Source organism: Poecilia formosa, unplaced genomic scaffold (genome assembly GCF_000485575.1).
Source record: "Poecilia formosa unplaced genomic scaffold, Poecilia_formosa-5.1.2 Scaffold243, whole genome shotgun sequence".
NCBI classification, from domain to species: Eukaryota; Metazoa; Chordata; class Actinopteri; order Cyprinodontiformes; family Poeciliidae; genus Poecilia; species Poecilia formosa.
The window spans coordinates 401,684-427,725 of record NW_006800182.1 but is presented as its reverse complement, the minus strand read 5'-3'; the positions used below and the strand labels follow the sequence as shown (position 1 = coordinate 427,725).

The following is a 26,042-nucleotide window of genomic DNA, read 5'->3' as shown; positions in this document are numbered from 1 at the left end:
AAAGGCACAACATTGGGGAAAATATTCAAGGGGATGACAAGATGGCAGCAACTTATCCTTTTGAGAAGGCACATTAAAACCAAAAAACATAACATCATTTTTATTTGTCTCATATACAGGGAGGAAGGGTGGATTAGTGTCGAGTGATTAGTGCACAGTGACATTAAATTATTAGTAAATAATTAGTTAAATGGTGAGTGCAGGAGTGATAGCATGGCATAATGGTAAAAAAAAATACAAATAAATAAGATTAATTGATTAAATTAATATATGTAATAAAAAAAAATTGGTTTGGGGGATTAAGTTAGGTTAGGTAATGCTTTATTAATCCACAGGAAATTACAATATTTGTGGGGCCTTGATGTTGTCCTATTTGCACCACTAAACTGATATGTATCAATTGGGCTCCTATTTAGAAGACATCAAGTTGTAAACTCTCTTTTTGTTATAACATTAATATAAAGTAAGTGTAGATGACATTATGCATATTTTGGCACTAACATGTGAATATAAAATGTTCAAAATGCCCATTTTAGCTTAAAGAAAAACTGCAACAAAACAGTTGCAGGTGAAATAAATATCTATTTATGAATAGATAAATATCTATTTATTTCACCAAGGTGAATGTCACGTCCAAATTATGACACAAGTGTGGCCTTCTTGAGGAAAAGACAAGAGAAAACTGGGATTAACTGGTAACAACACAAAGGAAACAGAACACCATTGTTCCAAGCCTCCTTTGTCCAGCAGGCATTGTTCAGTGTGTGTTCCTGGTGTTGTTGATTTGCACATCAGCCTGGGGTGCTGTACTCTCTCAAAGATAGTTTGCTAACAGAGCTTTCACTCCATTGCCTCTAATGAAAATCCATACTAAACATTTAGCTCTGTGTGAGAAAGGGGGGAAATTCAATAAGACACATAACATAATTTATAAATTACAGGAAGAAGCAATCGAACCGACAGGCAAAATGCAGGGATGTTTCTTTGATTCTGCTTGCTAATTTTGCCACATTTTGAGGACCGAATCTAAATGCCCAAGTGAGAAGTGTGTATGCGTGTGTGTGAGATGAGACCAAAACCTCATTTTCCCTTACAAAATGAAATCCAGCTTTGTTTTTCATTCAGTCTGTTCTTCCACACAAATTATTAGTCATGCCGCCAGCAATGTCTCCACTGAGGTATTCCCCAAACTAATGGTCGCTCTTGGACAGCACCGTCGATAGTAAACTAATCTGCAGCCTGCGAGGCACAGGAAACAGATCTCATTAGCACTCATTGAACTATCTTCTAAGGAAACTTTCATCTTTAGACCACTCTGACAACAGGCCTGAAAGCCAGACTAATGTCACTTACTAGTTCTGAGTTTAATGGGTGCCTGAAAATGTCTCATAGATGGATGAGCAGTAAAAGAGTGAAGTAACCTGAGTTATTTTTTTTCCTTATGCATTCTTGCAGCAGTCAATGGAGCTTAAGCAATAGTTTGAAGTGCTGTATATGGCTATATATGAGGTTTTCTTACTGTTTTAACTCTTACAACATTTTAAGCACCTGAAATCAATTCTTTATGCATTTTGCTTCTGTGCATGCCATACTTTATTCAAATGTATTTTCTTTTCTTTGTGTAAAATGCAAAACAAACATGTTTATAATATTCATTAATACCCCCAATAATAACCGTAGTACACTTTCGCACTTTGGAAATATAAAGCATCTGCAAATACATAAAGACCGCTCCATTTTAATAGCTTTTCAAATGAACTCGTAGTTGAAGTAAGAGCGCCACAGTGTGGTCAAAGAACAAGCATCTGTAGAACTTAAAATTAGATGCCCACTTTATAGCATCGTGTTCTCTACAGTGAACAGCTAAAAAGCCATTTTTTTGTGTCCATTTTTAGTGGGTGGGTGCTGTGTCTTTTGTATGCAAGCCAGTTCTTTCGTCTCCAGTGCAGAGTTGTCAAAAGACATCCATTTAGAGACACTGACCTAAAATTTAGCTTCATCCCTACTCCAAAACACATGCATCAAAATTGTAGAATTATCTCATTAAGTTTTGTAGAGGCCTGGTAATTAACCAAGCCAATCATTTATTCCAAATAAGTTCGAAGAGGGATGTGTCAAGAGCGCAGCTCTAAAGAAACAAAGTTAGAGACTTCTGCCCTAGTGTGTTTTTTCTAACATCTCCCATCTATTATTATTTGTCAAATAATGTTCAAGTCTACAGACATGTTTGCTGAGTGGACATGTGGAAATAAACTTCTTCAGAAACAGTTTCCAAAGTGGTTATGTATTTTAATTATTATTTTTTTTTATTTAATGCCTAACAAAGTCAAAAAATCCGGGGAGATTGTGACGATTTATGCATTTAGTACCACTAAGGGGCGATATTAAATACATCTCACCTATCGCGAGATTTGAAGTTTTCTCCTTGTTTGTTTACAACCCGAGAACTTCCTGTTAGCTTTACTTCAGCTTTGTCCGTGTTTGCTAACAGCTTCATTTTAGCTAAACGTCAGTTTTCAAGATGGGATGTGATGGTGGGACGATTCCAAAAAGACATGAGTTGGTGAAAGGACCAAAAAAAGTTGAAAAGGTTTGTGTTTCTTTATATTTCGTTTACAATTGGGTTATGGTTAGCTAAAGCCGTTGACGAAAGCAATAAGTGGCTCGCTAATGCTAACGGCTAAACTTGTTATACGCTTGTAGTTATTTGTTGTTTTACCTAATTTAGAGACATGTTTTCTTATAGATATTTATACTCACAGAGTTAGTAGAAATTAAGTAAAGTTCACCTCTGGAGACAACTATTAGTGTTATTAACGAGCTAAAGACAAGACTAGTTACTTAGCGTAATAGCCTTTCTGATTACCCCAGGTTGACAAGAATGCTGAACTCGCTGCCAAGTGGAAGTACTGCGCCTTGAGCCAAGAGAAACTGAGGCGACCCATCGTTTCATGTGAGCTGGGCAGGTAAGATGCTTTTGTCAACACAAAACGCCACTTTGAGACGAGGTTCAGTTACCATCGTACATTATAGGCATCATTAGGCTTACCATTTAGTACAGGAAAAAAAGTAAGTAATTCCACAAATAAATAATATGTTATCGTAATGATACCCATGAGATTTGGCCATGTAATTTTACTTTGCATCCTTAAATTAATCTATTTAGACGCCCTGAAATATTGACGATGTTGTTTTCCAGACTTTATAACAAAGATGCTATCATTGAATACCTCCTGGATAAATCTGCTGAAAGACCAAACGCTGAGGCTGTTACGCACATCCGTGGGATTAAGGTATATTTATTGTAAAGTGAAAACATGTATTTTGATGTACATGAGCTTAAGCTCAAGTGACTGCGTCTGTTTAATTTATAACCTTTTTTGTAATGTTTCTGTCCTTGCAGGATATAAAGGAGCTCAACTTGACTGATAACCCTGAATGGGAGGGAGAGAGGAGAAGTACAAAAGGAGACAGATATGAGGACATCCACTGTGGCATGTTCATCTGTCCTGTTGTTGGCCTAGAGATGAATGGAAAGCACAGGTAATAAATAGTATTTTCTGGCCTTAAACCTAAGATTTCATAATAAAGACCTGAAAAAAATGCCACAAAATGTTTTCATGTAGGTTCAAAGTATATTATCTGGGGTAGGGCTGTTTAATTTTATCGATTCTACCATATTCAGCAATATTTTTTCCTTAGAAAGTAACAATTTTTCATTCCCGAGTATTGATACATTAAATCCTACTTTGAGTTTTATGTCTAATCCACATATATTAAATGACAGGTATCACACATGGCATTTTTTTACCCAGTTGCTTATGTATATTAAAAAAATACATGTAATGAAACAACCAATTACAATTATTTAAATAATGAAGTAGATAAATTACATTATCTAAGTGAATAAGACAAAATGGGTTCATTTTCTGCATAATCAAATACACAAAATCACAGAATCAACATTTCATCAAAGTAAATGTATAGCAAATGTATAACAAAAACAACATTTGTTACACCAGTGTTACACTATCAGTTCAATTAAGTCAATCCGAGTCTGTGGAACAGTCACAAAATGTCACTACAATCACTCTGTCCCTCTAAAATTTTTCAGAAAATCTTAAAAATGTATTGAATCTTACCAAATCGTATTGTTTGCTTTATATTGTATTGTTTGCTGAATATCAAAAACAATATTGTTTTGTTTTTCACATATCGTATTGCATCGTGAGATTAGTGTATCGCTACATCCCTAATATGGGGTATGTTCCTGTTGCAGATGTAATTAATGGTATGCTAAAGATTTGTGTCCTTTATAAATTCTGTTCAACTCTTTGTTTTATATGTACTCATTATGGTTCCCAGACAGGTGCTGTTTTCTGGTACCTTAGGAACGCTGACATGTCATGCAATTTTCAGTACTCCCATTACCGCTTTTTACAAAATACTGGCCAAGCTGTAAAGTTTTTAAAATTCAAAAAACTGTACAGTTATAACTTTACCATCCCTAAAGTGAGGAATAATTTTAATATGTTTAAAGTCAACTTGAATTGTATCCTTGATTATTAAAATGTTTTTTCTCTGCTGTAAGGTGCAGTGATTGGTCAACAAAAACATAATACAAGTTTACTTTGTTCACAAAATAACCCTTAGCTACTTGAGAAATTAGGAAAAAAAACCTGAGAAAGCACTTATGCTTTATTTGTTTTCCTTTTAGGTTCTGCTACTTGCAGACCTGTGGTTGTGTGTTTTCAGACAGGGCCCTTAAGGAGGTAAAGACTGAGATCTGCCATAAGGTAAGCATTTTTTTATGTTTTTATTTACTATTATTATTCTCCCTTTTTTGGTACTTACAAGTATTTTTCATGTCTTTGTATGATTCCTCATAACTGTTTAGTCAGTGAAATGTCAGTGGCACCTGGCTCACTGTTGATAGTATGTGGCTCATTATCTGGTGCCATCATGGGTTTGACATAGCCTGAGTAGTTGATGGGAAGAGCACTGGTAATGACTTTTTGAAAGGCTCAGACCTTAACCTGACAAAAAAAACAAAAAAAACAAAAAAAAAACAGTCCTCCTTTTTATTTTCTCTCTTTGTCTGTAATATGTAATGCACAATGCTATTTGTAGCACAAATTAAACGCAGCACAAACACCCAATACCAACTACCAGGCATGATGTTGGAGGGAGCATGATTTGGGCTTCCTTTGTTGTTTTACATGCTCTGTGTATGTGGAAGTCATTGTTGACATGTAAACCTACCTGTTTATGAAAGTACTCTACAGTAGAGAGAGAGACTATAAATGTGACAGCATGAGACTGGCTGAAACAGGTTCATCAGCAGATAAATGACCTGAAACAACAGCAAATCCACAACTGAATTACTGAAAATATAAATCAAGGTGTTAAAATGGTCGAGTCAAAGACCAGACTTCTTGTAGTATGCTCTGCAGATGGGTTTTCTTAAAAAAGATGACCCCACATTTGAAGTTGTGTAGAAAATGACAATTGGAGCTTTTGCTGCTAAAAGTGGCCCAATGACCCAGCAAATAATATGGAGATGTACTGGTTGTTTCCCATGGTTGTAGTCGTTTTGTAGATGCATTGTTCACATTTCAGCTCGACCTTTCTGGATTTCCTTTCTGACCCAATTGTAGCCACATGGGAATCTGTCAGCAATGGAATTAGAAGTTATTTTAGTTTTTGACCTTTTAGTTTGACATAACTTCAAAGTTGTGTTTACAATTTCTCTAGGTTAGGCTATTTTTTAGAAATAAGACAGTAGATAAAAGCTGACCTCTTTTGGTGTCTCTGTTGAAGTAAAAGTATGTTGAAGACAGACATGGTCTAGCTGTTTTGAGTTAGTCAAAAATAAGGTTAAGCTACCAAAAATAACTGTCTTTCTCATGAGAAACTGACCCTGATACAAGCTGGGACTTCAGCTTGTATCAGGGTCTTTTGGGGCTATCATGCTGGCTGACTGTAAAAGGTTTATTTTTAGATGTGCTTTTGTGTTCCAAGGAGGAACTCGTTAAAATGCTTGCTGGGAAATTTGGAGAATGCGAGAAAATGTTGAATGTTTAGCTAAAAATGTTTGACATGCATTTCTGTTCATTTTCAGTTTGTAGTTGTGTTGAAGTTTTTTTTTTTTTTCCATTTGGACTTTAGGAATGGAATATTTGATTTTCAGGCCTGTGTTTAGCTCAAAAATGTTGGGATGTGAGTTTTCAATGTAGCATTTTTTTATTTTGCATGCTGTTTAATTTATGCGGAAAGCATTTCTGTCAAACATTTCTCAGATTCATGTCTGATTTTTTTATTATTTAATTTAATTCAGTGGCTAACTGTAGATTTTGCTTGGTATATCAACATTTGTATCTTGGAGCAGGTGCACACTTTAACAATTCTTTGTGATATGAAGGCATAATTGACATCAGTACGTTCCTACAGCTGTGTTTGATCTTTTAATTTCATGTTAAGACTTTCAGAGATGTTTGGCTTTCACTTTTTAATGATAATCTAGTGCTTACCTTACATCACAGAAACCAATGTAGCGATAGTCAATGAACTCAATTAACAGAGTAAACAATTTATTCTAGAAGTTAAAAGTTTCTTTTCACATTGTCTTTATTTTTTTTTTTACATATTTATTTAATATTAAAACAATAAATTACTTTATAAAAATATCCCTTTTTAAGCTGTACATAATATGAAACTATGGTTTTAAATAAATAACCAACAGTTTTTCCAAGACTTTGTGTGACAAAAATGTCCAAATGGGATAGATAATAAATAATCAGAGGAAAGTAAGAGTTTAATAAATAGTGCAGTTATGTTGCTCTCACAATTCAGGGCACTGGATTCACGTTTTGACATAGCCAGCTAGGGAGACACAGATTTATCAGCATAATGATGTCAGTAGCGATTTCAACACTTCTGTTTCAGAAGTTAATTGAGTTATTGTGGGACCATAGCAGCCATGATGGATTTATAGGAACAGTTGCCTGGTTCAGGACTTTATTTCTGTGCCACTGCTCCAAACAATCTAGTGCCTCTGGAAATGTATTAATCTCAAACTTATTGGCGAACATGCTCTTCTTCTCGATGATCCATGGAATGTCTTCTATCCCATAGACACAGATGTCCCGTACATAATGCCCTGGGGAAAAAAAAAAACATTTGAAGAAAAATCTGAACTGCACATATATATATATATATATTTTTACATTTCACACCCAGTGCTGTAAACCAGCGGTTAACTAGCATAATTTTACGGTCTGATACCTTTGCAACCATCATGTGTCTTTCCTTCTTGGTCCCTCCACTTGATTGCCCGGATAGCTCCTTCCCAACCTCCATCAATATGATTGCCTGGAGCTTCTGCATGTGACATGACAATATGAACATGAACAGCTGTACCAAAATTACAGAAGTATGTTTATAAACATGAGAAAAACATGCATTTTTACGTTAAAGATTTAGTTTATATTCATAGATCATCTCAGAAAAAAATGTCACATTCTATTCTACAGAAAAACATGAAGAAAAATGTAGCAAATGTATCACTCTTAAGAAAGTAAAGCAATTTAAATATAATTTAAAACTAAAGCATTTATAATAATTAACTAAAAAAAATCTTTCAGCAAGACATCCTATGAGGATTTGATTTGTTTTTTCACTGCTTATGTCATGCAGTCACAGTTCTGATTGCACAAGTATTTCCAAGACGGTTGAATTTCTGTGGACTCTTAGAGACTTGTGGAGGAGTCCACTTATGTAGTACTCAGTAATGTGATGCATGTATGACTAAAGGGAAGTCTGATTTCTCAAAGATATTCCTCTTCCTGACAAGTAATGGAATTAATTAATCATTTCCTGTCAACAGCAACAGTCACAGCATCACCACTTCCAGTAAAAACCTTTTTTAAAGTCCCTCCCAAAGTCTTTTGTGCAGAAATGGTCCACGTTGTGCCATGCATCCTTGTAAAAATATTGAAAAGCAAACGGACACCCTAGTTGTATGAGTTCTCTGTTTGTGCAGCATGTTGGAACAGCAGCTTATCTACAGCAGAGAGGAAACAGATGAGCTTGTCAGGAAAGCCAGCTCTGTGTCCATGAGCCCCCGGGACTCAGTACAGGTGACGGGAAACAAAAGGACTCTGGTTAAAATTAAATAACATCACTGATGATCAGTGACAGACTGTTGCATTCTAAGGCTGCGTTCACACTGCAGCCTGAAGTGACCCGATTGTCAAATCAAATTTTTTTTTTTTTTTTTTGCCAGGGCCATTCACACTTTAACACATATGTGACCTCTATGTGTTCTGCAGTCTGAACGGACAAACGACCTGAAAGTGCCCCGCATGTGCACTAAAGGGCGCAATAGCTTCAGCGTTCTCAGTGTTCTGCCAACCGCCATAAAAAGTGCAGTTTGGAGAAGTAAACATGGTTGCTAGCATATTAATGACTTAATCCTCATTATAGTCCGTGATGGTTGTTGTTATTCTTCCCACCTGTGCGAATCAGGACGCAGAATAGTGAGATTTGCTGAGTATCAGTGACGTTCAGTTCGGATGAATGTGACCTGAACATTGGGTCGCATTTGAATCGGATATGCAAGTGGCTGGTTTGCATTCGAAAAGAATCCGACCTTTGCTGTTCAGACTGTCGTGAAAAGATCGGATACAGCTCACATTATGTCAAAAAACTCGAAATTGGGTCACTTCAGCCTGCAGTGTAAACGCAGCCTAAGAGCACAAAGGTGTGTTTTTGGAGATCCTTCCTCCCAGCGGCTGTTGCGTTGTATTGCCATCATGTCTCCCAGAAAACTCAACAGGTGTTTACATCTCTTGCACATCTATTTTGTCTGCAGTTGTTATTGTCATATATTGTGAATAGTCTGTTGTGTTTAATGCACAAATACAAAAAAGAAATCTTACTCAGTTTCATACTCTTTGGATCGTAGTATGCTATTTCTCATAACTTCACAGTATGTTTTTACACTATAATCTTGCCCTTGCTAAGCAGTGTAACATTTTAAATTTTGTTTTTTTATATAAATATATATATTTTAATACTTTTGTCATTGTGTGAACCTACATGCTTTGATGTCCTGTCACTTTGTTGCTGTTCCACCTGTAGTCCCCACTGTGGTTAAATAAGGGATGTCTATTCTATTTTGATCGCAGTACTATATTGTGTGTCATATGTAAATGGAAATGTGCTACTTTAGGTAAAATATCATACCATGGCTTATTTTTTCACATTTGTCAAAATGTTGATGGTTTATCCTCTACCATTTATTTAGAGATGCCATAATTGTGTAATTTAATAACGAGGTGATGTTAGGTTTCCAGTTCTGTGTTGTTATAAAACACTTGTGTGCAGCACTTCCTTTCCAATGAAACAATTCATAATACAAATCTATTTTGTTAGAGTCCATCCCATGCTCCTGTGGTCAAACCACACTTGTTCAGATAACTCCGCATGCTGCACTAATAGCTACATCTCTCATGTATGTGATGTTGGATTATCAAATAGGCAGATATGCTATTAGTTGTGTACATTTATTCTTTTTTATTTTTCGCAAAGACTCGTTTCATCTGGACTAAATGTGTCTTTGGACACAAATGCCAGGGTGAAATGTTCTTTTGCTTGTCTCATCAGTTACTTAGTTGATGTTGCATTCCACATTTTACAAAATGCTAACAACAAATGATGTAATGCTGTCTCACATTATGTGAACATAAGCTGTTTGATCCTGCTGAAATGTTTGGCACTTGAGTTTGGTGTGTGGGTCATCCCTCTCAGCATTTTAAACTCGTGTCAGTTAAACTCCTTAGATTTGTCCAGTTGGATTAGATTATTCTGTGTGTCTGTTTGAAACAAGCGGATTACCTTTTATGTGGTTGAGTGTCACAAAGTAGTGCTCGTCTGGACTAAATGTGTCTTTGGACCACTCCAGGAAGTCATGGGCTATTTGGTTCTTCAGAACAAAGTCCACAAAATCTCTTGTGAGAGCATAGTATGCCGTTCCAAAATAAATTTTCAAATTGTGAGGAGGAGGAGGTTTTGTGTGTCTTGGCACCCTTGGGGCAACATGTGACCCCACAATCTCGTGATGCTGGAATCGTGTTCTGTGCTTCATAGTGGCTGGCTGTTTGACTCCAGGTGTCATGTTTTTGTCCCTCCATCCAGTGCTTTGCATATACTGCACCAGTTCCAGGTTGCTCATGGTTGGGAAATCTTGCCCACATAAATTTATTACTTTCCTCCAAGCTATCGGAGAGGCAATGAGATCCTTCATGCAGTTCAAGTCAGCTTGCAGGCGTGAAAATCCTGCATACGTCACTTTTTCACTGCGACTGGAGAGGAACACGTTACCAAAGCAACTGACGAGCTTTTGTACGGCTTCCTGGTACTCCTTTGGAGCCTTGGCATCCACATGTATGCAGTAAACATTTTGTGGCATGTAGATGGCTCGAAGCATACGAACAAAAATATCTAGCTCCTTGTGAATAGTGACAATGAAAGCCAGAGGATAGTTCTCTTCTTCATGACTCAGAGTTGTGTTGATAAAGTGTAGTTCTTTAGTCAAATTTGAACATTGCAGATTGGTACTTTGAATATAACTTCCCACCTGTGGAAAGAAGAAGTACATATTAATTCAGTTTCTTTACAGATATATTTTATTTGATTTTTTTAACAGTTCAGTTATTTAGAATGTACACTCACATTTTTGGGTAGTGCCAACCTGTTGATCTGTTTCCCGTTCTGTGGATCAGGATTTGTTCTTTTACTTGTGTTCATGTCCTATTTTTTAATCATTTATTTCTATTATCGCCTTTATCAGACTTTCTACTGTTGTCTATACTGGTGCCAAGTCGGACCAGATCAATAAGCAAAGTACTGCTGAAATGTTATCAGTTGTCTGTAAATTTTTAACTTTTACCTTGACAAAATTAAATTGAATGTAAAAGCTGTTGTGCACTTTATCAGTCAAAGGAAATACATACCTGACAGTAATTTTCTCTTTTCTCAATGCCAGCCAGGGTGGGCTTACTGCTTGTAGGCGTTCCCACTAGTTTAGTTCTACTCAGCCAATAAATTATTGAACACGCCACAACCCCCAGGCAGAACAGAAAGCTACATTTTCTGCCTCCAAGCTGGTGCATAATAGCCTTGTTTCACTCTTGTATTTCAGCACCACCACGGCTTATTCCTATGAAAGAAACCCAGATTGGTTAGTTCCAGACAGATCTCTCTTTTGGGAATATCAAATAAGGTTAAACATGTAGGTTACATCTTATTGATGAAGCCACTTTTAAGTAGTCAAGTGTACAAAGTCTAGGTGCTAAAAGTGGGTATCTGACATGCAACACAAAAATCTTTTTATTAACCAATTCCTTTTTCAGACTGTGAAAAAGTCTGGTCAACAGTAAAGTATTATACATTTTAGATTCCATTATGTCAATTAAACTAATAGATAACTACAAAAACACATACATATTGCAATATTCTTCTAACAGAAGAAAAAAAAATAATGAAACAGCTACTTCTCTGTCATAAAACATGGTTTTGTGTGTCCCCACTTCCTTTTGTAAGTCTCAATCACAAGAACGTCTTCCTGTATAGCAAGAAGACGTTGATCCCTTAAACCTGGAAACCATTCATTTTAATGGAGAAGAGCTACTTTCTTAAAGTCTCTGGTCAGATTATGGGTGCATTTTCTTAAATGGTAATACATTGTCAATAACTAATTTAATAAATTTATATAGGACTTCTCTAATCATATCAACCACGGAAAGCATTTTTACCCTATATCCACATTTACCCGTCAGCACTAACAGGCACGCACACAATCATGTATCTACATGCAGATCAGTAGATAGCTTTGGGTTTAGTACCATGTCCAGGTATGGTACTAAACCCATGGGAAGTTAGAATCAAACCTAAAATATTCTTATTACAAAACTCTTCACCCTAAGCTACAGTTGCATCTGTGGCTTAGGTGCAACTAAGCCACCTATGCCATTGTCAGAGGGGGATGTTATGGTATGGAAATATGCAGATTTCAACACTCAGTTTTGGTATGCTCAACTGTTAGTGACACATGAATTGGTAGTTTTATTACACCATACAGCTAGTTTTTATTTTTCTAATTGCATGTGAATGCATAGTGGCTATGATATATACTTAAATGATAAACATTTCATTACTTTCAATATTTGAGCAAACTCTAAATGACTATTACTTCCATACCATTCCATTTTTGTGGATCTGTCAGAGTTTCTTTTTAATTGTTGTGGAAAAACGGTATGAATTTAATCGAAAACTTTACCTCTGTGTACACTTCAATGTTTTTGCATTGATTATCTTGTAATCATTAGAAATGTATATAGAAGTTGCCATCAGTCATTGTGGAGTTTTGTGGCGTCCTTAAGGTTGGAGCTATGAGGGTCCAGTAGTGCAAATAATTCTTCAGCAACTGTCACACTGATCATTCAGAGAAAGAACAAAAAAACTTCCACAAATGTATTTTATGCAACTATTATTCAGTAAGCTGTTGGAAAATGTTCTATCTCTCTTGTCTCTTTTACAGACTTGCCTAAATAAAGCTTTGAGGAAAAAACTTCACATAATTGGGGGGATGGTTAAACATGGAGGCGCCAGCTGATCGACAGAGTTGTTTTTACATATCTCATGTTCAAAGTGGCATAAAATCTCTGCCTTGAACAAACAGAGATATTTTCGCTCTTCTAAGATCATTCATAATGTGCTAGAAAAAACAACAAAAATAGCATGCTTTGTTGAATCCCACACAGTACAAGAAAAGCACAATTCCCAGAGGGAAGTGATATTTTGAGGAAATATGTAGATTTACAGGCTTCTGTTGAAATACTTTTCCCCAGTTGCCATGTTGATCTGTGGATTTGATAAAAGAAACAGCAGCTACTTGTATAGGAAATGCCTTACAGCTTTTTTCCCGCCCTCAGATTGCTTTGAAAGAAAACGTTTGCCTCATACTGTTTTCTTGTTTTTGCTTTGTAACAGTTAAAAAAGTTTCAAATCATGTAAAAAAAAAAAAAAAGCAAAAAACATTCAAGCCAAGCAACTCTAATGTAAAAAAAATATAATTGCCTTCCTCAATCATGAACATCTGAGCCCATTGTAGGCCTAACTTCCCTCAGAAGAAATCAGCGGTCATGTTCCAAAAATAAAAATATAACTGGACTGAAAAAAACCCCACTGCTGACCAAAATGAATTCAAAGTCGCTTGTCTCATTTCCCTAAATAAACATGTTCTAATTGCTACGATCATAAGGAAAGTATTTTGTGAACTGAGTCAAAAGGGACAATTTTCGGGAAGGTATATGGTGGGATTTGAGAAAAAGAGCATCATACTGAAAGTTTACAGGGCTGGTATTGTGGTCGGGGTCTGCTTTGCTGCTTCAGGAAAGCAGAGGAATTGATGTAAATGAAAGTACTGTGAGTTCTGCTTTCTACCAGAAAACCCTGAGATACATTATCCACTCCTCAGTTCATGACTTTAAGCTCATGCGTACAAGTCATATAGCAGAACATTGATCCACTATATTCACTTCTGAAGTCCTTAAAAACAAACAATTTGGAAGTTTTTTAGAGTGGCCCGGTCAAAGTCCAGGCTTAAATCCAATTACTATTCTGTGCCATAACTTTAATTTGTTTATTATCAAAACCATTCCAATTTGTGTGCAATGAAACAATCCTGCAAAGAAGAGTGGGCCAAAAATAAAACAGTATTTGCCACATTATCAAAACACTTGAGGACAGCTATTACTACAAGCAGTTAATAGGTTGAAGGCTTCTTCTCTTCTTGTTTTTCTATGCTGTCGGTTTTTAATAGTTTTTTATTCTTGGCGAATTAAAAATTTGAAAACCACATTTTCTGTTTACATAGGTTGTCCTTGTCTTAGTGTAAAATTAGTTTGATATTCTGAAATATCAGAAACACATAAAACAGCAGAAAACATTAAGGGACAAATACGTCTGAACAGCGTAGTCTTTAGTTTTACAAGACAACTGTTCCACTTCCCTCACACTTTTACCTCAATTATTTATATTCTGTGTAGATTAAACTCTTAAATCATCATTTGTGTCAAAAACAAATTCAAAAACATGCTAATTTACCTTCAGTAGGCAGTTCAGTCTGTTGTCTCTATGAAGAAATAACACTTTAAATCTTCAATCCTCTCAGGCTTCAATGCTCCTCAGAGCTGTCAGACTACAACCCGCACAGGGAAGTCCTCTCCACTAGCTCCATCAAGAAGAACAGCAGCAGAAATACGTACACTACTTCAGAGCTATATTTGGTTGTAAAGATCGCTTTGTTGTCCTCTGGCGGGGGCTGAGTCCTCTGAGCTCCAGTGTCTCTTAGAGTGAGCTGTGTGTGTTATGCTCGAGTTGTACTCGTTGCTGATTAGGTCGCTCCTACTCATATCCCCGTGAGAAAAGGTTCATCCTTCCCTGGTTGCCAGCAGTAACACAAAATGACACACGTGACATACAGGAACAGACTCACTCATCGCACTCTTAAGGTTTTTTTTTTTTTCCACTCTCCTCCCACATACGGCTTCCTACTTGCTTGTGCTTGCTGTATTTCTCTTCCTCTTCTTTCATTTTTATCTGTTTTACCTCAGCCCGTTTTATCTGTCCCCTTGCTCTTTGTTCCCTCCATGTGTAATTAGGTCATACGTAATGAATCATCCATACAGCCTTTCCTGGTAAATACCACCCCTCTTGTTCTCCTTCTTGCAGATGATCAGCTCTCGCAGGTTCCTACTTGCCCTATTTGTTGATTTGATGTTAAGTGCTTCGCTTGCCAGCAGTCTGCCTTCTGTGGAAATGGCAGCATGAGAGTTAATGACTTCAGAGCAACATGCACAGAGGTTGTTTGCTGCTTGGTCAGCTTCTGAGCTTATCCCTCTTGTGTTGGACAGAGCACATGGCCAGAGCCCACACCCACAGTGGGGTATGATTGCACAATAGATCCCTTGCTGGTTGTTTCCCTTTTAATATTTGTGTGTGTGATTTCCTTTTTATTACAAGAAAGCCATTTTACTTGTTCTGTTCTTGTAGTACAGACATGCACACGTAAATAATTTTTGAACTCTGAAAATACTTTTAAGTGTCTGTCAAATGAAAATGGGTAAAAATTTGTTTCCAAAAAGGGTCCAAGCAGAAATTACATTTGCTAGTCATTGTAATGACAGCAAAGCTCGAGAACTATGTAATTAAAGCTTCATTATTGTTGTGCCAAAGCGTGTACCGTATTGTTTATAGTGTTTTATTAGATTTTATGGTAACACTTTATTGAAGGGGTGTGCATAAGACTGACATTTCAGTGTCATAAACATAACAACATCCTCATGAATGTTTGACTTTTGTCATAAAGTGTCATTATGCAAATAATGACATTTTTAATGCAACGTTGACACTTTTAATGGACTTTTAATGCACATTTTAATAGAACTTTGCATTAAGAGGGTCATTATTGACCAAATGATGCAAAGTTTACACTATTTTAATGGAATTTTAATGCAACTTTTAGTGCAACTTTGCATTAAAAGTGGGATTATTTACCAAGTGCCCCTTGCACAGCCCTTCAAATAAAGTGTTACATTCACTTCATTGTCTCATTGGGTAAACTGAGTACACCCTGAATACATGTAAATAGCCTTCCATATTTTACTATTTGCCTCTTTTGTCTATCTAATCCGTGCCACACATCCCTCACACATTTTGTTGCAGATTTCCATTAATCATCCTAAACAAACATTTAATTTGCAAGACAAAGCAGGGACCACATTTACTTGTTGAAAATGCTTCTCGAACTCATTTAACCCTGGCAGACGTACTTGTTGGACCAGTACATGAATCAAATGTGCCCTTGTGAATTTTGTCTGTACTGTGAAAAATATTAAAATATTAAGACACTTGTAGTTTTTTTTTTTTTGCTAAAGCCAATGCAGTTTATTCAATAGTCATACTTATTTTCTGGTTTCTGTTCAATTCAACATAATTGCTCTTTGATTAGATCACATGTATTTTCAGTAGCATTCTTATAGAAAATGAAGGACAGTCATCTAAAAGCAAGTACGGTTAAGCCTAAATTCATTCTGCCCCTTGATAGATTTAGGTTTTTTGATTGATACTTAGGTTTGCTGATTGACATATTAGTTTTATTTTAGGGTCTGACAGCAAGTATCTGACAGGAAGTAGCTAAAGATTAGGGTGAAAACAAGGAGGCCTTCGTAACTCAAATGCTTCAAAAAGCTCTTTACCAAAGATAAATCATCAAAAAACCATTGCAAAAGCCTGCAGTAACCATACAATTGTATTGATTAATGTATAGTGTAATGCCAATAAGGTTTTTTTTTTTTTTTTGTGCTGTCATTAGAATATTTTTTTCAGATCATTCACACTATGATAATAAGTAATGTAGTATCCCAGTACTCAATGGGAAATAAGGGAAACCTTATATCGCATCTGACAGTTGTCAGGGACAACTGACAGATGAGATATATTTTATTTTCTAGCTACTGGGAACCCCACCCTTTTTTACTCCACCCTGGTCAACTGCCCTTTTCAACTGCCCATATCTATGGATGTTTTCAAAAAATGTTTAAGAAATAAGTTTATTATTTAAGTATTGCAAAAGAAGTATTTATCAATATTCTTTTTAGATATTTGTGTATATTTTTATCTTTTGACATAAAGTTGTTTCAGTTCCTTCTAATAGAAAATGTTTTCTGTTGAATGATAGTCACTTAAAATTTTAGAGGCATGAATAATTTTGAGCTTACCTGCTCATTACAACAGTTTTAGGTTCTTGATTATTTTATTGTATTTTATCAAATTAGATGATCCATCTTTCGATTTTCTGTTGTCTTTTTTTACTTTAAATTGTTTCTTTGCATTACAGTGTGGGGATCCTTTTAAAGATGAAGACATAGTTGTGCTTAATGGCACAAAAGAGGAGGTCCAGAAGCTGAAGGAGAAGATGGAGGAGAAACGAGTTAAAGCAAAAACCAAGGTGAATTCTGTTGTGAAAATTTATGAAGATGCATTGGAGTTTTTTTCTGACCATATTGGTGGGCTTGTCATGATAACACATTTTACTATATTATAAATTGTTCCATAAAGTAATGAGATAAATTATAACATTGTTGTTTTGAGACCATTTTCAGCTAACATAATGATAACTACATAATAATGCAACTATACACCTTGGCCTGTCACAATAATGGATATTATTGGATGGTACATTTCCCAAGAAATTATTGCGATAGACAATAACAATGTTTGTTTTGAGACCATTTTCAAGTGATATGTTAATAATAGCATAATAATGCAAGTTTGCCTTCTCAAAGACTAATAAAATAGATAAAACACAACCAAAACCATTAATTAAATGGTTAATATGATATCTCAGAATGGAAATTATGGAGCTAATTTTAATTTATCATGTGATTAATTGATTGATTAAAGGCTTATAGTGTGTAGGGATATTTAACTTATTTGTAATCATAATCTGTCCTATCTTCTTTACAGAAATCAAAGAAGAGCAAGGCAGTTAAAACTGTCTCTGCACCACCAGAATCCAAAGGTCTGTTCAAAGTCCAATTGAGGCATTATGTTATTCAGAAATTGATTTACTTAATCATAATTATACAGCTTATAAAATGCTCCCCGTGATTTGGACATCACTTTGTATGGTGCGACCTGTCTATCACCAAGTTGCCTTTGAGCCTGATGACGTTTACAGCTTATCGTGACCCCACAACTTGACTGAATATAATACAATTTGTTTATTCTAGAATTTTCTACCCTGGTCTTCAGTAGCCCTGATTCTAAAGAATTACTTAATGAGCCATAAAGACTCACCATTGGGTCTACAAAACCCTATTCATCACCTGTTTATTTAAATCAGGTGTGTTCGAGCAGGGCCATATGTAAAACTCTGACTGTATGTTCCAACAGCCAGGATTAGAAAACTCTGGTTTACTCCATGAAGTAGATTCATTACTGTTCAATCCAAATTCAAATCCAAAGTACGTTATAGATCCTAAAGGGAAATTAAATGTCAAGTAGACCTGTTAATATGTCTAGTACTAAAAATTATTTTGGGTTACATTTTTTTCAGCTAAGAACTTGATATATCATTACTGCATTGCAACATACAATTTTGCCTTAATACATAAAGTAAGATTAGAATGAGTAAATGTAAAAATAATAATGCTATTTTTAGTATAAAGAAACATTTATCATTTCTGTATTAGAACCCATCTCAGTAGTCGGTGGCTTCCTGTTTACAAAAACACAATAGTTACTCAAAGAGGATGCTTGTGCTTTACAGGAGAGCCAACTACAGTGCCTTGTGAAAGTATTCACCTCCCTTTGGCATTTTGCTACCTCACAACCTGGAACTAAAATGAATTATTTCAGGGTTTGCATCATTTCATTTGCAGAACAAACAAAATTAGAAAGTCTGCTGACATTTCTGTATACATCTGCTTTACTCATGGATTCACCTCAGCACAGCTATAGTGGTTAAGGTTTCTAAGGGCTGGAGAATAAATCAATAATAATATGTATTGCAAGAGAGGTTTGATCAATATAGGTAGATAATACATTTGATGGAAAATTCAAAATTCAATTTATAGAATATTCTTTGAACTCCGATCCAGAACCATACAGTATTCTTGGAGATATTGGCACATTTAAGACTTTAGCTGCTCAACCTCACAACCAACTAAGCCAAGTTAGCGGCTTCAACTAACTTACTCACTCTTTGGTTACCTAGCAACAACAAGCTGGGTAAAGAGTAGTTTCAAGTTCAACCTCAACTTTGGTTACATAGCAACAAGCTGTTGAACAACTTGCACAGCAGCAGTTTCAGGTTTTGCTACCATGTCTCATAACTGCTTAAAAATAAAAAGCTATAGTGTGGAGTGAAAACTGTGGATAAAACAGGTAAGGCCACACCATCAGTATGGCAGTATTTCAGATAACAGAAAACTAATCAATAGTTATTGATATCGACTGATATGAAACACTAAAATTGTGATGAGTTTTTTAGGATTATTGTCCAGCCCTAATTTCTAACCAGAGCGTATTCTGTACTCCACACACTTGGGTTTTGCAGTTTCCAAGGGACACAGTAAATGTTGTCATCTTCTAAAGCTGCTTTATTGATTCTCTTGTCCCTCATTTGGATGACAGTACTAATTATTTTATCGATAATCAGCCTGGTACTGTACTGTGCACTGTTGACTGTTGACTGCATGCAGTTTAGTCTCTATTTACATTTTGTTCTTTTATTTATTTTTTCCTTTAAACTTTATCTCTCTCTTCAATGCTACATTTTTGATTGAAAAACACTAACTGATCCAACAGAAGGTAACCCTTTGTCTTACTTTGATTGTTTTGCATTATTTTATATTTAAAATATGTTTTCAGCTTATTTTTCTGTGGTTTGTCTTTGTAGTTATATTATCTGCTTGTGAAATAGCAGGTGTCTTTAGCAACTTAACCACATTGTGAAGATAAACCGTTCAGCCAATTTAGCTGGAAATTCTTTCTCTTTTTTTTGTTTTTTACAAACATTAGTGTTACCTAGTGGACTGATTCAAACATGTCGCTTATCTATTTCCCCTTCTCTCTGTGTCTCTGTTTCTTTCTGTACTGCTGGAGGTACAACACTACAAGCTTTAATTTAATCAGAAGTCATTTGCTGTCCAGTGAAGATCAGAAATTACATTGGTTGAACCTCAGAACTCTGCGTCCATGATGACGAGTTAGAGGAAAACACATAATTATTTATTTCCAACATCACATATGATGATGCACATTTTAAATACAGTGGTGTAATTAAGGCTTAAACTAGTAATTATTTTAGTAATTAATTTATCTATTGGTTATTTTGATGATTAACCAGATAAAAATTGACACATTCTGCAGATTTTTCACAGATGAATGACAGCTGAATATCAAAATGCATTTATGCATTGGCTAATTTTCTTTTTGAGTAGACAAACAATTGATGTACCCAGTAAAGTAACTGGAGAGAACAAGTGTATGGCTATTTTTGTTTTATTTTTTTAGCTGGTGCAGCTAAAACCTTCTGCACAGTTATGTATATGGAAAAAAGCTTTGGACTTTACTGTCCAACTTACATTCAAAATTATTTTGAGTGTGATTTTCTTGACTCTGAAAGAAATGTTAAACGGCCCAACTACAGCAGGAACTTCTCATGAGCCAGGTTATACTCTGCATTCTGAATCTTGGTGTGGTTTCCTGTTAACCTCTTATCTGACCAGAGAACAAGTAGCTAGCTGCAAAATAACAACTGCAGCTAGCTACAAAAACTTTTCCATCAGCTTAAAAATCTAGCTTTTTGTTCTGCATGTATGGAAGTTATTAATCATTACAACACAAGGATTACACAGTTTTCAATCTTTGTTCATTATAAATCAAATTGCCGCTCTTCTCTTTTTATGGATTTATTTGGTTTTGCTTGTTATTGCACCAAATCCTCTCCCAGAGGGCTTCTATCCTCCTCCACTTATCTGAATCCCTATCTCCCTTTAAAACATGTGTTAAACAACAGTAGTGCCTGGATACAACAGCGCTTTTATGATATTGGACACAATGACTTTCTGTGTCTTAATTATTTTTCTCCCACCCACAGAGGATGCCCAGTCTCCACCAGTAGATGTAGCTGGGAGGAAATCCCAACAAAATGGAGACGAGAGCAGCCAATCAGGTGGATAAACACAATTAGCTGAAGGACTTTGAGACAGAGCTTATGTTTACTGAATTACAAAAAAAAAAAAAACTTTTTATTTTTCAGTTTTGTTTTTTTTATAAATTTGTACTTTTGAGATATGGGAAAATGCAATTTCAAACTTATTTTGTAATAAATATGGCTTCTTCAATGATGCTACATTTTCATGAGTCCCTCCCTGTTTGAATATAATTTTGTCTACAACTGTATCCCTCTTTTATTTGCCATGCCTAACCCTGCTACTGTGTCTCTCTCCCTCCCAGCTGTGGCTGGACCTTCTGGTACCTCCAGCTCCACAAAAGGCTCCAAATCTTTGGCAGCTTCTGCCACCAAGAGATCTATCCAAGACATGGAGGAAAAGTCTGAGGCTTTCAAGTCCCTCTTCACCACCCACAGCTCTGCTAAACGCTCTAAAGACCAGACGTCCAACTGGGTCACTCACACACCTTATCACTTTTAACAGCTATTTCTCAGTGCAGAAAACATGTTCTTTTGTTGTTTCTTTTCTTTTCTTTTCTTTTTGTTTAATTCATTAATTCAAGTCCCTCATTATGTAAACACCACACATGCATCATTCAGCTGACCTTTAATAAAGTCACCAGTATGCAAATTCATTCCCCGTTTACCTGTTCAGTTCCCAGTAGCTCCTTGTTTACATGTGAACATTTTGCGAATCCCTCCCTATACACTTTGACGTTGTTTTGTAACCTGATGTCCTAATACAATTCCCTCATGTATTCCTCCACACCTCTGTATTTTCAGGTTGCTAATTTGTCTCTGTCACCTCTTACCTCCTTTGTTTGTGCTCTGTTCTACTGTGCCCTTATATCTAGAGTTTCTCTCTTTAAATCCATATCTATATAGTTAAAGATTTAAAATCCTGATAGAAAACAATGTTGCGTTGTCTTATCAACTCTGACCGGAAAATAGTCTTTCGTGTGACTTTGGAAAGTAGCTCATGCTGCCTTATGCTTTACTGCAAAAACTGACTTTATTGAAATAATTAATAATTATTAGTTTCCTCTTCAAACAACAATCTTCTTTATGTCCAGCCTTTGGACAGGAACTTTGCTCTGAAAAGTGAAAATCTGTTAAATCTTTAACCCTCATCTCTGGGCAGTCTTTTTTTCCCCATAACTTTCTTTTACTTTTTTGCAAATTAGCTATTTTATTGCATGAAGGGAACAAATGTCTCAATATTTTTTTTATTTAATCAGATTCTGTTTTTTTTTTTCTGCAATGATTTCCCCCGTGCTCTGTGCTGTGCAGATTTGGAAATAAAATGCTTATTGTGTGTTTATCACATGTGTTGTATGTTTGGATTAAGGTTGTTTGCACCAGGCTAAAGCAACACCAACTTATAGTGATGCACTTGAGAAAAAGTAGATAAATGACTTGCAAATTATATACTCTGGTTTAAAGAAGTTTATAGAAAATAGATTATTTTTCTAAACATTTATTTATTAAGCATTTTTTCTATGTAGCAGATGTCACAAAGTCAGAACAGAAAGACTGTGTGTTCTGGAAAATTGTCTTAAATGTACTATTCCTAAAAATACGAGGCAAGTTTCACAACATCAGCTTCCTTACCTACTTATCCCTGAAAGCAGTTAACTTGTTTTGGGTACAAAGACATCTCTAATAGGGAGAATGATTCTGGTCAAAGAGCCAAGAAGTTTATACAGTTAAAGCAAAATGTCTTTGGTACATCAAATAAAAAAGACTGACCTTTTTTTTCTGTGTCTCAAGTTAAATCAGAAAAAAAACTTCTCTTTTTTAGCTCAGTTGGAATTACCAAGATTATTTCCATTTGCTAAATGCCACAATGAAATGGTAAGAAACTGTCAGACTTATTTAGACAATCAGAAGTTTACATACAGATTTACTGTCTTGGTAAGCCATGAGAGGAATCCCAAGTAATGATGCAATGGCTTTGGGAACCTCTGAGAGGTTAAGTGACACCTTTGAGTTAACTGGATGCACACCTGAAACACGCTGCTTCTTTGACACAATGAGAATGTCAAGAGAAATCAGCCAAGATATCAGGGAGAGCATTATGGTGCTTCACAAGTTTGGGTCATCCTCGGGACCAATTTCTGGATGATTGAAGGTGCTGCATTCATTTGTTATGCACAAGTGATGTGGAGATCCAACCATTACACCGATCAAGACAGGTTTTGTGTTTTGGCGATGAACATGTTTTGCTCTGAAATGTGCAAATCAACCCCAGAACAAAAAGCCAAAGACCTTGTGAAGATGTTGGTTAAAGCTGGTATAAGACTGTCACTTTCCACACTAAAATGTGACCATGGGCTGAAAAAAACACTGAAGAGGAAACCTTTACTGGGGAAATATATCTATGTACGTACAATTTTGATCCTTGAAGAGATTAATAAGTAAGTATTTGACATTTGTTTTCTCTCTCATTTTGACATTTTCACATATTCAACAAGTTTACACAATTGACTCACTCACTTACTTGGTCTTTATTATTTCCGCTGTTTCATCTGTCTGCCAGCCTTTATGTCCAGGGGTACCCTCTACGCCCAGATCTGTTTCCAAAATGAAGCAAAATTTATGCTCAAGTGGTTGGATATAATTTATAATGCCACAAAAACATGGCATTATAAATCAGTTTATTTTTAATACAGATCCCTTGATATGAAATAATTACACCTGAGTAAATTAATCAATTTTTAATATAAAGTAGCCTGAATGTCAACAGTAACAAAGCATAGGCTATTGGCTATGTGGACATAGATTATTATAGCTCTTGTTTATATTAAATGACTTCCAAGTATTGCGTATTGAGACGCACAAAGGCAGAATACACTAAAAAGAAAGTAAAACCACGGAGCTAAGGAATCGTCAACCAAAATCTGCCGTCACATTGGTACTTGTAAAAATGATTGTTAATCTTTTTTTTGCATATATTTTTGTCAGTACCCGTACATAAATAATAGATTAAAATAAAAGAAGGCTTTAACTTACATTAGAACTTTAAGTTTTCACGGATGAACAGGAACAAAAAAATTAAACAAAAAAAAAACAAAGTAAAGTCAGAATGACGTAGCTAATCTGTGTAATCTACTTTAAAATACATTTTAATAAAACGTGACCTAAGAAATATCTCTTATTTATGAGATTTGCCTGTGGTTACACAAAACATAAATTATTAATCGCCTCGTTTTGTCTTTTACTCCCTATATGTGGAGGGGGTGTTTAACTGACTTGAAATGATAAATGTAGGAAATATACCGCAGAAAAAACAAGATGAAAATATGTATATGATTTAAATGTTCTGTTTTTCTATATAAATATACATGTGACTGTATAATCCATAAATTCGTGAAAAATGAATACTTGCTGTTACTATTAAACACCCCTAAGTTGGACCATACCATGAGTGAAGTAAACAGTTACAGTGGGAGGTGTCACATAACCGCTTTCCTGTAGCTGCCAAGAATTACAGTGGTTCACCAAACTCAAGCGTAAAATGACGGATTGCATAAATTCATTGACATAAGATTTGTTTTATTAACTTTAAAAAAAAAACAAACAAAAAAACAAACAAAGCATTGACAAATGACTCCAGACGCAAGACCCTCGGCTGTCTCCTTTTACGTCTGCTGCGACTATTTCCTAACAATCTTGTCATTCCGCACCCCGCAGCCTTCCGACTGTATTTTATAAGAAATGAAAACCTAAGTTCTTTTCAGTGTGGGTGTCTGGCCCACCCTGGGTTTTCCCACTCACTCTGAGGGCTGTGGCAAAGCGCGCTCTGCAGGAAGTGAGAAATATGCTGCTTAACCTATTTCTGAGACACATGTTCAGCTTTCAGATCAAACTCAGAAGAATTGGCTCTTCCGCAAACCCACGAAAACCAGCTATTTATTGAAGAATAACGGAGCGTACAATCGTGTTTCCATTTAAGTTGGCTTTTATAGCTATGGTGGTTTTGTGTAGTCCTAAAACACAATACAAAGAAATTGTGTAAAAAGATATAAAATGCCCAGTTTACATTTACATTTATTAACCCACTAAGCAAAAAGGAAAAAATAAAATAAAATACATAATATACTTGAAGCTTTAAGAGTGGAAGAGTACACAAACCTACATTGATTAGTTGAGTTAATTTACAAACTGTGAGCTGCCCCTGTTACTCGGAAAATGTTCAATTAACAGGAAGCAAATGTTTAGAACAGATTATTTGCCACTGTATTCATTAATCTGCAATGCTGATGATAAACACAGGGTAGTATAGTTAAAAGCCCAAATATTTCCTCTCACACCTATAAAAAACAAGAAAAGCACGAGATACAATCTAGGAACCACTTACATTGGCCATGAACGCGCATCTCAAAACTATAAAGTCTGAAACTACCAACACCTAGGTATTTGCATTATTTTTTTCACCAATAGGTGGCGCCTCGGAACCATATGACACTACAGAAATGGAACCTGGGAATTCCTACAATGTTAAATCAAATGCTGATAAATTGAGATCTGGTGGGGGAATCTGTTGACTTGGCAGTTATCATAACTTGTGACTAAATGTTGTGACTCAGATTTGTCACAAGCCATTGGACATATTTGAAGTTTCTGCCTTCCTTCCCAAGACGTTGCATGTAAAACTAACCCAGTGGGCCATGGTGAAGGCACAGTCATGCTGTGGTAGTGCTTTTTCTCAAGGGATGGGGAAGCTGTTAAGAAGTCATGGAGAAATGGATGGAGAATAAAAAAATAATACTGATAGAAAGTCTGATGGAAGCTGGAAAAAGGCAGTTGGTGCTAAGATTCAGCTATGGTATGCATACATACATACCTCTAAACCATATATGCAAGCATATATGGTTTAGAAGATGGAAGCATATCCATATGTCGTCCCAGTCAAAACTGAAATCTGAGGGAATCTACGGCAAGGCTTCGACATTGATGTTCACAAAGGTTTTCTAACAAATAGTCTGCAACAAAAGGTGATTCCACAATGTAGTGTGGCACACATTTCAGATTTTAGATGTATTCGTTTCCTTTCTCCTCACAGCACTACATAATTTATATTGGTCAGTAAAAAAAGTACGAGCAAAATACATACTAGTGCATAGTGTACATTAGGATACATTGAACAAACCTCAATATTGTAATAAGGGTATTGAACCACAAGATGGCACCAGATGCATATTCATAGCGTACAGTGGCGCTTGTGATTCAAGTA

At 35.8% G+C, this 26,042-nt stretch overlaps 2 protein-coding genes across 6 annotated transcripts; one reads left to right on the top strand and one right to left on the bottom strand.

The window, feature by feature from the left end:
- Window positions 1–2,419: 2,419 nt before the first annotated feature.
- rtf2 (replication termination factor 2) lies at window positions 2,420–22,130 on the top strand. Of its 2 annotated transcripts, XM_007569603.2 has the most exons (10): window positions 2,420–2,590; window positions 2,872–2,966; window positions 3,200–3,293; window positions 3,404–3,543; window positions 4,718–4,796; window positions 16,964–17,074; window positions 17,593–17,647; window positions 19,438–19,440; window positions 20,732–20,806; window positions 21,091–22,130. In XM_007569603.2, the coding sequence occupies exons 1-10, from the start codon at window positions 2,522–2,524 to the stop codon at window positions 21,285–21,287; spliced, it is 918 nt and encodes a 305-aa protein (XP_007569665.1). In that variant the 5' UTR covers window positions 2,420–2,521; the 3' UTR covers window positions 21,288–22,130. The 2 variants fall into 2 exon arrangements, with proteins under 2 accessions (XP_007569665.1, XP_007569667.1); XM_007569605.2 differs by lacking the exon at window positions 19,438–19,440 and having other exon boundaries at window positions 2,421–2,590.
- Window positions 6,140–25,240, bottom strand: gcnt7 (glucosaminyl (N-acetyl) transferase family member 7). Of its 4 annotated transcripts, none has more exons than XM_007569602.2 (7): window positions 25,167–25,240; window positions 23,307–23,379; window positions 11,016–11,221; window positions 10,735–10,773; window positions 9,898–10,639; window positions 7,285–7,380; window positions 6,140–7,159 (listed from the first exon to the last, which is right to left on the bottom strand). In XM_007569602.2, exons 3-7 carry the CDS (start codon window positions 11,172–11,174, stop codon window positions 6,942–6,944), a joined length of 1,254 nt encoding a protein of 417 aa, XP_007569664.1. In that variant the 5' UTR covers window positions 11,175–11,221; window positions 23,307–23,379; window positions 25,167–25,240; the 3' UTR covers window positions 6,140–6,941. The 4 variants fall into 4 exon arrangements, with proteins under 4 accessions (XP_007569664.1, XP_007569663.1, XP_007569662.1 ...); XM_007569601.2 differs by lacking the exon at window positions 25,167–25,240 and adding an exon at window positions 23,819–24,107; XM_007569600.2 differs by lacking the exons at window positions 23,307–23,379; window positions 25,167–25,240 and adding an exon at window positions 14,170–15,387.
- Between the last annotated feature and the right edge of the window lie 802 nt (window positions 25,241–26,042).

Excerpts from the sequence above, each read along its gene's own strand:
- rtf2 (XM_007569603.2), top strand. The coding sequence starts at position 2,522 with ATGGGATGTGATGGTGGGACGATTCCAAAAAGACATGAGTTGGTGAAA. Across the intron at positions 2,967-3,199 it reads GTTTCATGTGAGCTGGGCAG|ACTTTATAACAAAGATGCTA; the intron begins GTAAGATGCTTT and ends GTTGTTTTCCAG. Across the intron at positions 3,294-3,403 it reads CGCACATCCGTGGGATTAAG|GATATAAAGGAGCTCAACTT; the intron begins GTATATTTATTG and ends CTGTCCTTGCAG.
- gcnt7 (XM_007569602.2), bottom strand. The coding sequence starts at position 11,174 with ATGCACCAGCTTGGAGGCAGAAAATGTAGCTTTCTGTTCTGCCTGGGG. Across the intron at positions 7,381-9,897 it reads GACACTCAACCACATAAAAG|AAGCTCCAGGCAATCATATT; the intron begins GTAATCCGCTTG and ends TGTCACATGCAG. Across the intron at positions 7,160-7,284 it reads GACACATGATGGTTGCAAAG|GGCATTATGTACGGGACATC; the intron begins GTATCAGACCGT and ends TTTTTTCCCCAG.